A 14,134-nucleotide genomic window follows, 5' to 3' on the forward strand; every position below is an offset into this window, starting at 1 on the left:
GTTTTGGTCAATGAAGGATTTCATCTAACCCTTTTAGTAAAAGAGAGAAAGTACAGACTTAAGAGTTCTGCCACACATCAGAAACATTAAGTTGCTTGTCTCCTTAACTGGAACTGGCTAGAAATGAAACTAACTTAAGAAGGTACTGTCTGAATTTCAATCTATTTCATACTCTGGCAATGATGCCAGCAGATATTCTGCCTAAATAATGGTTTACCACATTCCTTGATTGGTGGTGGTTGTTTTTTATCCATTCTTCCTGCCTGAGAAAGCAAGAGTGTGATTTCTATAGATAGATTTTCTGTTTGGTCCAGCTATATTGACTGTCCTTAACTGGAATGGGATAACTCGTCACACTGGCTCACCATGGCCAGCTTGCCATAGAAAAATTTGCCAGGGGCAACTCACCATGGGCCAGCTCATTGCGGGAGCAAGGGGAAACTCCTCCTCCTGTTCCTCCCTCCCTCTCTTTTTGAAGCAGCTTATTCCTCCACCACCACCTGTTGAACTTTATGGAAGAAACTCCTGTGCACTTAAAAATGTGTGATTCTCTCCCCAAGTGATCTTTTTTCTTGTCGGGGGGGGAAGTCCTTCTTCCCCTCCCCAATTTGTCATCCCCAATTTTTGTCTGAGCTCAGAGGAGGAAGTTGTTCACCTTGCCTCCATTACATTACATTAGACTCAGAGGTGGTATTCAACAGGTTCTGACCAGTTCTGGAGAATGGGTAGAGGAAATTTTGAGTAGTTCGGAGAACCGGTATAAATACCACCTCTGACTGGCCCCACCCCCATCTATTCTCTGCCTCCCGAGTCCCTTCTGATCGGGAGGGAATGGGGATTTTGCAGTAACCTTCCCCTGGAGTGGGGTGGGAATGGAGATTTTACAGTATCCTTCCCCTGCCACGCCCACCAATCCATGTCACGCCCATCAAACCACCCCCACAGAACCGGTAGTAAAAAAAAATTGAATCCCACCACTGATTAGACTGATGTAAATAATAAAAGGAATTGTTCCATGGCAAGTTGTCCCATAGTGAGGCAGCTGGGTGAGGTGGTGGCAGAAAGCCAGCAGCAGCAAGTTTCCTAGACCAATCCTTAACACCTTTTGGCATATGTACCACACGACAGATGGGAAATTAATAAATTATATATATATATACTTCCTTTCCATCAGTTGGACTTGTCAGGCAGTCTCTGAGAATCAGAGATGTTTAAATGGATGGCAAAAAAAAAATATTTCATATATGTTGCTCACCTTCCACCATCTAGACCAGGGGCCCCCAACCCCTAGGCCACGGCCCACTCAAAATTGGCCGCAGAAGCAGTGGGTGAGTGCACACGGGCAGCTCCACTTGTGCAAGTAGTGAGTGAGCATATGCGTGCACCACTTGCACAGAAGCATCTCCCTTACCCCACACTGGTCCACAAAACCAAAAAGGTAGAGGACCGCTGACCTAGGTGATACACACAATGTAGTGACAGAATTTCATAATTCATAGATGTTTTTGATAGGCAACTATGGGGGATGTGGGTGAAACTTTAGAAAGGAAATAACATTTTAAAGGACAGTTTGGCCTAGTAAAGGCACCAGGTTAAAAACCAGCAAACTGAGTTCTAATTCTACCTTAGGCAGGAAAGCCAGTTTGGGGCCTGTCACACTCTGTCAGCCTGACCCACCTCACAGTGTTTTTGTGGGAAAAGTTGGAGAAGGAAGAAGTATTTTGTGTGTTCGTCACTTCGAGTTTTTTATTCATGTAATAAGTTCGAGATACATACACATACACATAAAAGCTTATTGCAGTCATTAATCAGCACAATGTGACAATTCAAAACATAAGTTCCATAACAAAATGGAGAAATAGGCCAATTGTTTTATTTGCTAGATTTGTTGTTTTATTTTTAAAATGGTTTTGAAGTGTTTATTTCTGTATCTACTACTGCCATGAACATTTATTTTCTCTAGATTTTTTCACTGATTTTTTTTCTTAAAATTTTCCATTGCTTTTATACTATTTTCCCCTTGACTAAGAAAATAATTTAAATCAATCAATAAATATTTTCTCTAGATTTTTTCACTGATTTTTTTCTGAAAAGTTTCCATTGCTTTTATACTATTTCCCCCTTGACTAAGAAAATAATTTCAATCAATCAAGAAATATATATTGAATCTTATGACACCTCTGAGAGTAAATAATCTACACCTGAATTGTAGGGGACACAAGAGAATCTCAGCCAGTTACAGACATGAGGCCAATTAGCTTATTCAGGATAATGCTTCTTGAACACATTGAAACTTCTACCTGTTTTTTATAAGTTTCTAAAAATCATTGAATAGTGGGAGCTTTTCGGTAGTGATAAAAGTATTGTTAACATTTGTATGCCTCACTTATGGTGCCTAATAATGGTATACAGGTAGTCCTTTCTGAAAGACTACTTATTCACCAGCTGTTTAAAATTCCAATGTAGCTGAATAGCAATAGCACTTAGACTTATATACCGCTTCACATGCTTTACAGCAGTGTTTCTCAACCTTGGCGACTTTAAATCCTGTGGACTTCAACTCCCAGAATCCCCCAGCCAGCATAGCTGCTGGGGAATTCTGGGAGTTGAAGTCCACAGGAGCTAAAGTCACCAAGGTTAAGAAACACTGCTTTACAGCCTTCTCTGGTTTACAGTGTCAGCATATTTCCCTCAACAATCTGGGTCCTCATTTTATCAACCTTGGAAAGATGGAAGGCTGAGTCAACCTTGAGCCTTCTGAGATTCGAACTGCCAAATTGCAGGCAGCTGGCAGTCAGCTGAAGTAGCCTGCAGTACTGCTTTCTAACCACTGCGCCACCCGGGCTCAGAATGAAGGATGCTTACAAATAGTCCTCAGAGTTGTCAGAGTATCCCCACAGTCACATGATCACAATTTGGGTGCTTGGCAACCAGATTGCAATTATGATGTTGCACTGTCCTACAGTTACATGATTGCCATTTGCAACCTTTGCTTCCAACTTCCAACAAGCAAAACTAATGGAGAAAATGGCAGGAGGTTGTAAGCAATGTTGTTTAGTGAAGAGTTGTGGTCCCAATTATTGTCAGTAACTTCAGAAAATGGATTGCTTACTGGATATGAAAATATCTAGATCCTCATCCACTATCAGGAGAACTAACAATAAGTCAACTATAAACACACCCGCGCACGCACGCACGCACACACACACACACACACACGACACAAAGCAAAAAGTTATTGCAATACCAGAGAATAGCTCTGACTTGAACTATAGCTCTGGGTTCCGCTTCAGACACAATTCCAGTATTTCCAACAGGCAGAAGAACTTTATTTTTAGCCAACATAGATGGATGCATTGAAATAGTTTCCCAATACAAATCATTGTTACTGTGAAACAGCTTCTCAAAGTCTTGTCTCTTTACTTGAACTATGAGACAAGGAATATGTTCTGAACAATAAATATATTTGATTCAAAAAAATGAGATTTCACATCGCAGTGTCGAAAGCAAAGCCTAGAACTGTGATGGGGTGCCAGAGGTGTCACGCAGAGCCTTCTCTGTGGGCATGCACGCCGTCACCAGCTGCTTTTCCGTCAAGTACATGCACATCAGCCAGCTGGTTCGGCACCCATGCGCACCGGCCAGCTGGTCTCTTTCGGGTTCAGGCACAGGCATGCACGCTCGCCGGTGTGAATGTGCATGACGGAACCCAGAAGAGCAGCTGGCCACCGCGCACATGCACACTGGCTGGCTGCTATCTTCTGGGTTTTGGTGCTCCAGCGCACGCACGGTCCACTTTCGGCACTTGGTGCTGAAAAGATTAACCATCACTGGCCTATAGCAACAGCTGTAGCAAAGCACTGACATGAACATATGATGCAAATACAGCCATATGATATACAAAGATGCATATATGAACTTTCTATTTGAAAATGTCTGCATAAATTTCCATCTCTTTTTCAGAATATTGGTAACATACACTATATTGCCAAAAGTATTCGCTCACCCATCCAAATAATCAGAATCAGGTGTTCTAATCACTTCCATGGCCACAGGTGTATAAAATCAAGTACCTAGGCATGCAGACTGTTTTTACAAACATTTGTGAAAGAATGGGTCGCTCTCAGGAGCTCAGTGAATTCTAGCGTGGAACTGTGATAGGATGCCACCTGCGCAACAAATCCAGTTGTGAAATTTCCTTGCTCCTAAATATTCCACAGTCAACTGTCATCTGTATTAAAAGAACGTGGAAATGTTTGGGAATGACAGCAACACAGCCATGAAGTGGTAGGCCACGTAAACTCATCCAACATCAGTGTGTGACCTCACAAATGCGCTTCTGGAAGAATGGTCAAAAATTCCTATAAACACACTGCTAAACCTTGTGGACAGCCTTCCCAGAAGAGTTGAAGCTGTTATAGCTGCAAAGGATGGACCGACGTCATATTGAACCCTATGGATTAGGAATGGGATGTCAATTTACAGTAAGTTCATATGCGAGTAAAGGCAGGTGAGCGAATACTTTTGGCAATATAGTGTATGCTTCAAAGAGGTAAACACTTTCTAACTTTAACTCTGGGTCTAAAAAAATATCCATACCATCAAAATACCTGTTCAGTCTGAAAAACAGTAGGATGTTTATTATATATTATATTGTATTGTATACTGTAGTCATCCATTAAAAAAAAAAAGGATAGACCACATCCGAGGGATGCTCATTAATATGACCACTCTAATTTTGTCCTTAGTTCGGCAATCAGCAAGCACTGGGAAGCAGAACTTGCTACGCTAAAGGGCAACAATGCCAAGCTGACAGCAGCTCTCCTTGAGTCCACTGCCAACGTGAAACAATGGAAACAGCAGCTTGCTGCGTATCAAGAGGAAGCAGAACGTCTACATAAACGAGTGAGTTGACACTAGTTGAATAGTAAAACTGTGATAAGCTATGCCTTGAAGAAAGGTGTGGCTAAAATGTTATTATAGACGGTTATCCGTTCCTGTAACAATTAATAAAATCCATCCATATGAAGTTTTATTTGCCCTTCTTGAAATTAAAGACTCAGGAAAGTTCAAGTTCATCCAGGTGTTCTGTTTCCATACTGATCCCCGTTATTGAAATAAATGCTTGAGTAATATAATTATTATGTACTAATTATCCCAGCATTTTAATATTATTAAAATATTATTTAATATTATTAATATTATTATGAGAAGCACAGTAGGTACAGTAAATACATGCCTAACTAATAGTTAATCATTTTGCAGGGCAACTACCATGCTGTGTTAGTTGCCCTACAACATGATTAACTGATGACTGGACAAACAGGCCTCTATGAAGCCTGGCAGTATAAAGCATACCTTCCAAACACTCCTTAGTTACAGAGCTAAGCTATGCCTGCTGCTGATTGTCTGTGAATGGGTAATCAGTCATACACTCATGAAATTGTGGCATTGGAAGATCCATAAGATTAATTTGTTCCAAATTCTTGCAGTTGTTTGAAAAGCCAAATAAATGATCCTTAGGAGGTGGCAATGTTGCCTCTTCTTAAAAGTCTCCAAAGATGGTAAAATCACAACCTCTGTACGTAAACTGTTCCACTACTATATAGAGTCTATATAGACAGTATTATAGACCATACTGTCAGAGAAAGATTCCTTATAATTAAACAAAATCAAGATAGCTGCAACTTTTGACTATTGCATCTAGCCCTGGCTTCCGTAGTAATGGAAAATCTTCCCCTTGCTTCACTTTTATGTTTCTGAAGATGGATATCATGTCTTCCTTGAATCTTCTTTTTCCAGACTGAATCTTCCAAGTTTCTTCAGCCTCTCTTCATAGGGCATGTCCACAAGTACTGCATCCTCTTTGTTACCCTGGCTCTGTTTCAATTTTTCAGCATCTTTCTGGAAATGTATTTACTGTGCCTCTACATGCAGCTTTGGAAAATAATACCCAGTCCAGGAATTCATTTCCCAGTAGATGTTTGTATCTCATAGAATAACATCAGAATAACATCTGATTAAGATGAGTTTTAATATGACAGAAGGGCTATGTGGTACCTCCTGATGACCAATGAAATGTTTAAAAAGTTCAGTCAAACCTTTGTCTGAATTCATGAAAAACAGGATATCTTGGATCAAGTCCTGAAGGTTCTAATTTCCCTCCCAATTCCAATGCAGTCCTAGGCTGCACCAATATATCACATCAAGTGTTAATACCATTTTATATTGACTTGATAAGGCCACCCTTGGAATACTGTGGCCAGTTTTGGTCACCATAATACAAAAAAAGATGTCAAGGCTCTAGAAATAGTGCAGAAAAGAGCAAGAAAGTTAATTAAGGGACTGCAGGCTAAACCATACAATGAATGCTTGTAGGAACTGGCAATGTCTAATCTATCATAGAGAAAGACCAGGGGGAGGCAAGACAGGACTCTTCCAAAATGTGAGGAACTGTCACAGAGATGAGGGAGTTAATCTATGCACCTGAGAGCAAAATGAGAAGTAACTGATGGAAGCTAAACAAAGTGAGATCCAATCTACAATTAAGAAGAAATTTCCTGCCAGTGAGAACAATTTATCAGTGGATGGGGTGGGTTGCTGCCGGTTTTACTACCGGTTTGTGAGCGTGCGCATGCTGTTCAATGTAAATTGTTCTTTGCGCATGGGCAGAACAATTTACAGTGAACTGCGTACACTCAGTCACTAAAAACCAAAATGGTGGCAGCCCAGCAGCAGCATGGGAACCAGTTTGGGGGCGTGGCAGGCCTTGGTCATTGCCGGTTCTGCGACCCAGGCCTGAATTCCACTACCGGTTCAGCCGAACCGGGCCGAACCAGGAGCAACCCACCCCTGCTTTGAACGGCCACTAAAAGAACTGTTGTAAGTCAAGGGCTACCTGCATAGGTTCTCCTACTTGAACAGAAGACCTTCAAGGTCCCTTCCAACTCCTGTTATTCTGTATTCTGTGTGCTGTATCCTTTTGGCTGGAGTGAAATTAACTCTTTTTTGCCATTTTCCCCACAAACTCCACATAGTAGTCACTACTTTGCTCTCCAAATCTACTGTTTTCTATCCTACAGTAAAAAAAGGGCTCCTGACCACTGCAACAAGTCATAACTACCAGGTGTCACTACTATGATTAAAAAATTGAGTGTGGCAAATTTTATTTAAAACAGAAACAATGGAAATCCAAGCACAGATCGCTCATTTAATTGGACATGTAATTTGTCTCTAACAAAGAGGTGGATCTCTTATCCCTAAGGATTATTTTCTTCAGTGTTTTCTATTGCGATAAAGTGTAGGGGTTTTCTAAGAATATTTATCGGGAATATTTTCTATTTACTTGTAAGGAATGGCAAGTAGTTCATTTAGATGCCTGGGGTTTTTGCATTTTTAATTATGCTGCTATTGCCATTTGGTTTTAGGTAGCTCTAAGAACCAAGATGAAGAAAGGCAAAGCAAATAAAAATGCACCTATTCATTTATGTATGCCTAGCAATAGCAGATTTTTTGCACCTCAAACTGGTTAACTTTTAGAATGCATCCAGGATCCAGGATCCATGACTCTCATGGAATAATACCAAATGTCATAAAACATTTCCTGTGGTCAGGTCCTGATGTTTGACTGTACTATACAGTTCAACTTGGGCTACTTTCAAGGCAGATACATCTCTGATGATCTCCCTGAATTTTAAAGAACATTTCAAGTACATTAGAAGTTTTGCCATTGCTGAAAGGTTTGAGGAATCTGGTAAGTGTAATAAATGTATCTGAAATATGACCCAACATGTCATGTATTGTCTAGTGATTTTGTTATAAATACCGTATCACATATCACAGTAATTTCCCTCCCCTCTTATCCAATAGGCATTGATGCTTTGATCGAGATATTTCAGAAGGGGGGACATTTTTCATATATTCTTCTAATTAACTGTAATTGTTATAATAATTATATGTATTCTTTTTACAGGTGACTGAGCTGGAGTGTGTGAGTAGTCAAGCAAATGCAGTCCAAACTCATAAAACAGAATTAAATCAGACAATACAAGAATTGGAAGCAACACTGAAGAAAAAGGAAGAGGTACTTTGTTATGTTCACTGATTCATGTAGCTACTTTAGAAAATATTTTAAGAATATAATATGATGAAATGTTTAGGTTGGTGTGACTAGCATTAATACATGATCTATTGAGTTCAGAATGTAAGGTAAATTTGCACAAAAGTATGAACCACAGTAGAAGGGGGAACATTCAGCCTGCATTACTTTTTCCTTAGCCCAGTCCCATTCCCATCTAACAACAATTATGGTCTAGCCCAGTGGTGCTCAACCTGTGGGTCGGGACCCCTTTGGGGGTCGAACGACCCTTAAGACCATCGAAAAACACATATTTTTGATGGTCTTAGGAACCGAGACACCAATTTTATGATTGGGGGTCACCACAACATGAGGAACTGTATTAAAGGGTCGCAGCATTGGGAAGGTTGAGAACCACTGTCTAGCCAAAAACAAAAAACAAAACGGAAGTGTTTTTAAGCTATAATATTTCTAAAGCCATTGCTTCACCCACGAACCTGAACAACACACAAGCAAATGTCCTTGCTTCGGTTAGTTTTAAGAGGCATCCTTTGATATTAACAGAAGCTTCTTAAAATTATCTTGCAAGACAGGAGGGCAATTTTAAGAGGGAATTCTTAAATTGAGTTTTGTGAGCCATGCAACCCCCACTCCCAACTCCCTAGTCTCTTTCATGTAGGCATTACCCACTCTTGAGTTTAAAATATTGCAGGGAAGAGAAAGGGAAGGTAAAAATAAGCATAGGTAAATTAGATTAGGCTTCAAACTCAATCAGAGCTGCAGATATCCCTTAATACAGGACTGTCAAACTTGTGGCCTGCGGGCCGGATGCATCTTGTGCTGGCCACGTCCAGTTTAGCAAAGGAGGAAAAAGTCCCGATATGTCACATGACGACGCTGTGACAATGCAAGTTTGACACGCTGCCTTAATAGATTTCTGTAGAAGTTTCTTATTCCATTGACTACACTAGTGCTTACTCTGATACACGATCGAAGCATACACCGAATGAGGTATTAATTATGTATACAGTATCTGAGATTAAGCTTCTTTACAAGTCTACTCAAAAGTATATAGAAATGTATATCAGCAGTATATATTATTATTATTGCAGCTCCTTATGTTTACTTTGTCAGTTTGGCTTTTCTCTGTGTTTGGTTTTTATATTATTTTGCTTTTATAATATAGTTTTACTTTTTTAAATAATATTTTTCAAACTGATTGCGTACTAAGAGAATCTCTGCTGTTAGCATAAAAATACAGTATCCTTGAATTGGTACTTAAAAGTCAGAACATTTTTAGACATGTGTTTACAAGTAAAATTACACCAAGTAAATTAGTTTTAATGAAGGCACTTTAATCAGGAAGAAGAAAATGACCTAAAAGATAGATTTTATAATACCTATAGACAATACTGCAGATATAGCTATAGCTATAGTTTAATTATACATTAATACATGAGAAAGGTGTGTGTGTGTATAAGAGAGATGGGGGAAGAGGGGGAGAGAGAGAATGAATTTAGAAAATATTGTATTGCACAGAATAGAATGGCTAATTAGAAGACAGCCAGTACTATCATTATATGCACATTAGGACTAAAAAAAAAGGGACAATTGAATTTGCTCCTGTACTTGAGTGGATTTCCCCTTGTTGTTCTCCCCCCTCTTCCCCCTCCTCTGGTGCATCTTTTAAATGTACTCTGTATAATCTAGTAACTTTCCAGGACAGTTTTGAGGTCATGCAACAAAATTCAAGGGCGAGATTACTATAATTCTGCTGATAACTGCTATCCTATAAGCAGGACAAAATAAAATAAGATGCAGCCCATTGGCTCAAATAATATGCTTAATTCAGACCTTAATTCAGATTGGCAAAACGCTGTTGAGTTTATATAATTTAACAGAATAAAAGAGTTGGAAGGGACCTTGGAGGTCTTCTTGTCCAACCCCTTGCTCAGGAAGGAAGCCCCATACCATTTCAGACAAATATCATTCTTTATTCCATAAAACATAGTACAGTATGCTTTAACACGATGGTCTGGCTCCTACAATATGATGAAATAATAGAACAATTCTCCAAATATGCCTAAATTATAAACTGCTAGTTCAGTATATTGTGTGACCCTGATTAGTGTAATGTCCAGAATATTTGTAATTATTGGAAAAGGGTACATGTCAGAGGAGGGTTTATACTGGTTCTTACCGGTTCGGGCAAACCGGTAGTGGTTATTTGGCCTGGGTCGCAGAACTGGCAGCAACCCAGGCTGGCCATACCCCCGAACCAGTTCCCTGGTCTCTATTGCTGGCATATTTTTAATTAGCTTTTCATGGTCTTCGCGCATACGCAGAACAATTTACAGTGAACTGCACATGCGCAAGCAACGCGTGTCTGGCACGTGTGATGCGAACTGGTGCCGGTAGGAACCCACCCCTGGTGTATGTATCTTTTTTTTTAACATTGCTTGAATGAAATTAAGCTTCAGGACTGAATTGGGTTCATAACATAGGAGCAGAATATCAGAAGCTTTTAGTATTGTTTGTTGGAAAGTCTGTTAAACAAGTACAGCTTGCAGGCATGCCTGAGCATGTAATCCTAAACTGTTTGATCAGAGTTCTCTGTTGCTAAATACTTGGCTTTCAGGTAATTCACAATGCCTTGCATCGCTTCCTTAGAACACATCTTTATTTCCAAATGCAATAGAATCAACATATTATCCTTGAAACTATAGGGGTATGCAAACAAATTGTAACCCATTTCTTAAATGGCTTTTATATGCTAGTCTTCAATGCCTGAAAAGCTGCTTTATTAGGATTCAAGGTAGTCTCTCTTGAGACTGAGATATCTGGAATGACCTCTATACTCTAAGGAGGTGCATTGGCAGGAAGTTCAAAGAAAAGCTTTGCTGCCTCTAGCAGAGCTTGCTCACTTCCCCAAAGAATAAATAATGAGATGGGATTGCCTTTTTATATCACTCCTGAGGCCTTGGCAGTGTATTATATTTTCTATAGCAGTAATTGACACCGTATGTTTCAAAGACAAGTTCACGATAGAAGTAGCACTGAAATAAAATGTTTTCAGGGAAGTTTCGGCTAGTTACTTAGCTGGAAGGTTTTTACTGCATTTCAGAGTTTTGTGAATGTGAACTTTGATCCTTTTATGAAATCCCATTTAATTTTTCGAAACCTTTTAGTTTATATCTTCAGAAGTCTCCTTTGTCAGTGTTCTAACTACCGGTAGCTGGTAATCATTCATGCTGGACTCTCTAGTGATTATCATTCATTTTAACATTTGCTTAACAATATTGCATTATGGAGAGAGCTCTTCGCTAGACATTCTGCAGAGCACAAAATAAAACACCAGAAAAACTATTCTGTCATTCCTTTATACTAAGTATATGCCATGTCAATCAGGGGCTGCACTAGGTTTTGCAAGCGACATTAAGAATAACAGTTTAAAAGTGGCTCGGCCTTTGCTTTTTTAAAAAGTTAAAGTAATGCCATAAGCCATTTAGTTCATTAACAGCTTTCTCAACACAGAGATGTTTAAAACAAACAAACAAACAAACATTTTGAACCTCCGTCTCTCTGGATTGTTCTGGAGAGAACTAGAAGGATTCTGGAGGCAATACAGTAATGGCTGTAGTTTTTATACCACTAATTTAAGCTTTTCTCTATCATTCAGAGTTGTATAATTTGGATTATAGTTCCTCACTCAGTAATTTTTAACTTTTGTATCATTAAATTGATTTTGCTCTGCTTTCTAGTAACATGAAATTACGTCTTTGTTCTTGTAATGGGCAGGATAATAATATGAAAAACAGGAGGAAGAGTTCCAACCAAGACAATGGTCAGCTAAAAGAAATCTGAGTCTAGGGCAGAAATGTCAACGTTTCGGCAGGATCTCACCTGCCATCTTCAAGCTGTGGGCTTAAAAGCCCACAGCTTGAAGATGGCAGGTGAGATCCTGCCGAAACGTTGCAAAGACAATCTCAACCTTACACGGGAAAAGACCCGAATACAACAAAACCAGCATACCTACACCCGTGAAAATCTACGAAAACATATATATATATATGTTGCAGTATTAGCAATCATGACATTGATTTTCTAATCTGGTCTACTTTGGAAAGTTTATATTGTATCTGTCATTGGCAAAATGCACTGAAGATTGGCAATTGAATCTTACTAATTCATCCAGCAACACATTCATCTACTTGTGAAGTTTTTCCACCATTTTTATATAATGTACAATCATTTCACAAGTTTCCCTATCAGAAAATCAACCTTGGTCTTTACTAAATTAATTTTTAGATCCATACTCTTTGAATCATACATTCTATCTAACATTGCAAACGTTACAAATTGCAAGTTGGGAAAGAGGGGTGGAGAAATTTTAAGACATAAAATGCTAATAGAAAAGTAATAAGTATATGCGACCCAGAAAAGTGAAAGTGGGTATGTGTGAGAAGGTGCTCTCGTCTGCTTGTAATATGGTGGTGAGAGTAGAGTAAGTCAGGAGAAACATAAAAGTAAGGTGAATGCTATGGAAATGAACAGATAATGAATGAATGTCTATTTAATATAGTAAGTTCTCATTTTTAAAAAGTATATTGCAGTAGTATAATGATTTAGAAAGTAGAAGTCAGGGATCTATGGTTGACCGCTGGAAAGCTGACTCCGGGTCTTAGTCTTTCAATAACCAGTCCCTCTTTATCCAGCAATCAATATGGGTGAATTGTCCAAGACTAAAGTTTGTATCTGTGTTTTCATCAGTTTGGGTAATATGCTATTTTATTCTTCTTAGGAAATAGAAAAATTGAGAGAAGAAATTGACAATGCCAGAGAGCTTCAGGCGCAAAGAGACTCTTTAACTCAGAAATTACAAGTAAGTAACAGTGGTGGGAGATCTGTTAATGTCTAATTTATCTAATATAAATCACCAATAGGTTACTAGATGATAAATTTTAAAGCCCCATTCACCCATAGAGAGCATTTTCATATCTTCAATCTTTTACCAATAGAGTAGCAAGGTGCACAACACAGCCTATTCTTCCATTCAGATATCCAAAATTTCCATGCAAAATTTCACCTGCTCTCTTGCTTATTCTGCGAGTTTCCTGTCAAAATGCAACTTAACCTAATATCTGTCAGATTTCATATCCAGACTCGTCAGTAAATCACAGCAAACTTTCAGAGATGACTAACTAGCTAGAATCTTTTATTGCAGATTAAAAAAAAGATGCCCACTGCAATTTGAAGAAGTCAGAATGGCAAGTGAGTGGGCAAGCTGGCCATATATATTAAAATCTGTGCTCCCGAGTTTAAACTCAAGGCTTTTTCTTATGCATCCAAGTTAATGGATATTTGGCCACTCTCTTAATGACTTGAGAATCTGCCAAACTATTTCCCTCTTACACTGGCAGCTTGAATTACTTGCTCTTTAGTAAGGAGAATGAGAAGAGAAAGACAGGGGATGACCAAGAGTATTTGTGAGCATATGGTTAAGAGAATGGAAAGGGTAACCCCAGGCATCATTTGATGCTGACAAGGAGATGGATTGTTCTCTTTGGGTTCAGCAGCTCCATTGAGACAAAATGGCAAAACTGTTTTGATCCATGTTTCTCATAAGAACTAAAGAAGGCTCAGTACTCCTTGTGTGGAAAGTTTTGTGTGAAGGTTAATAATAGCTGATCTGTTCAGAGGAAACTAAAGAGATACCAAAGACTTTTTATGCCAAACACAAGTTTATGAAGTCACCATATTATGTCTAATAATAAGTCCATGAAATTGTACTTAACTTGAGGGAGATTGACCTTTCATTCATGCTGATTAAAAATTACATGCTTCAGTTTATGGTGAAATGCTGGTGTTATGACTCCAAACCTTGCTTTTTCATGGCAGACAACTCAGATATTACAGGAAGCTAACATTAATTTTTACTCATAGCAATTATCTTGTATATTGATACTGTCATATGCCGGAGTTTTGTTTGCAGATTGTTATATATTACATTCCTTAATGATTTGTAGACATATAGTTTATATCTCTTTGGCTAAAGAT

The 14,134-nt window shown here is 38.8% G+C and overlaps 1 protein-coding gene across 2 annotated transcripts in view; it reads left to right on the forward strand.

The window, feature by feature from the left end:
• The window catches only part of HOMER1 (homer scaffold protein 1), a 67,830-nt gene that overhangs the window by 49,006 nt on the left and 4,690 nt on the right, over nucleotides 1–14,134 (forward strand). For both annotated transcript variants that reach the window (XM_081945272.1, XM_081945271.1), the window contains 3 exons: nucleotides 4,749–4,905; nucleotides 7,973–8,083; nucleotides 12,879–12,959. In XM_081945272.1, coding sequence (XP_081801398.1) covers nucleotides 4,749–4,905; nucleotides 7,973–8,083; nucleotides 12,879–12,959 — 349 coding nt within the window. The remainder of the gene's footprint in view (nucleotides 1–4,748; nucleotides 4,906–7,972; nucleotides 8,084–12,878; nucleotides 12,960–14,134) is intronic.

This window comes from Natrix helvetica, assembly GCF_964273705.1.
Source record: "Natrix helvetica genome assembly, chromosome: 2".
Taxonomy (NCBI): domain Eukaryota; kingdom Metazoa; phylum Chordata; class Lepidosauria; order Squamata; family Natricidae; genus Natrix; species Natrix helvetica.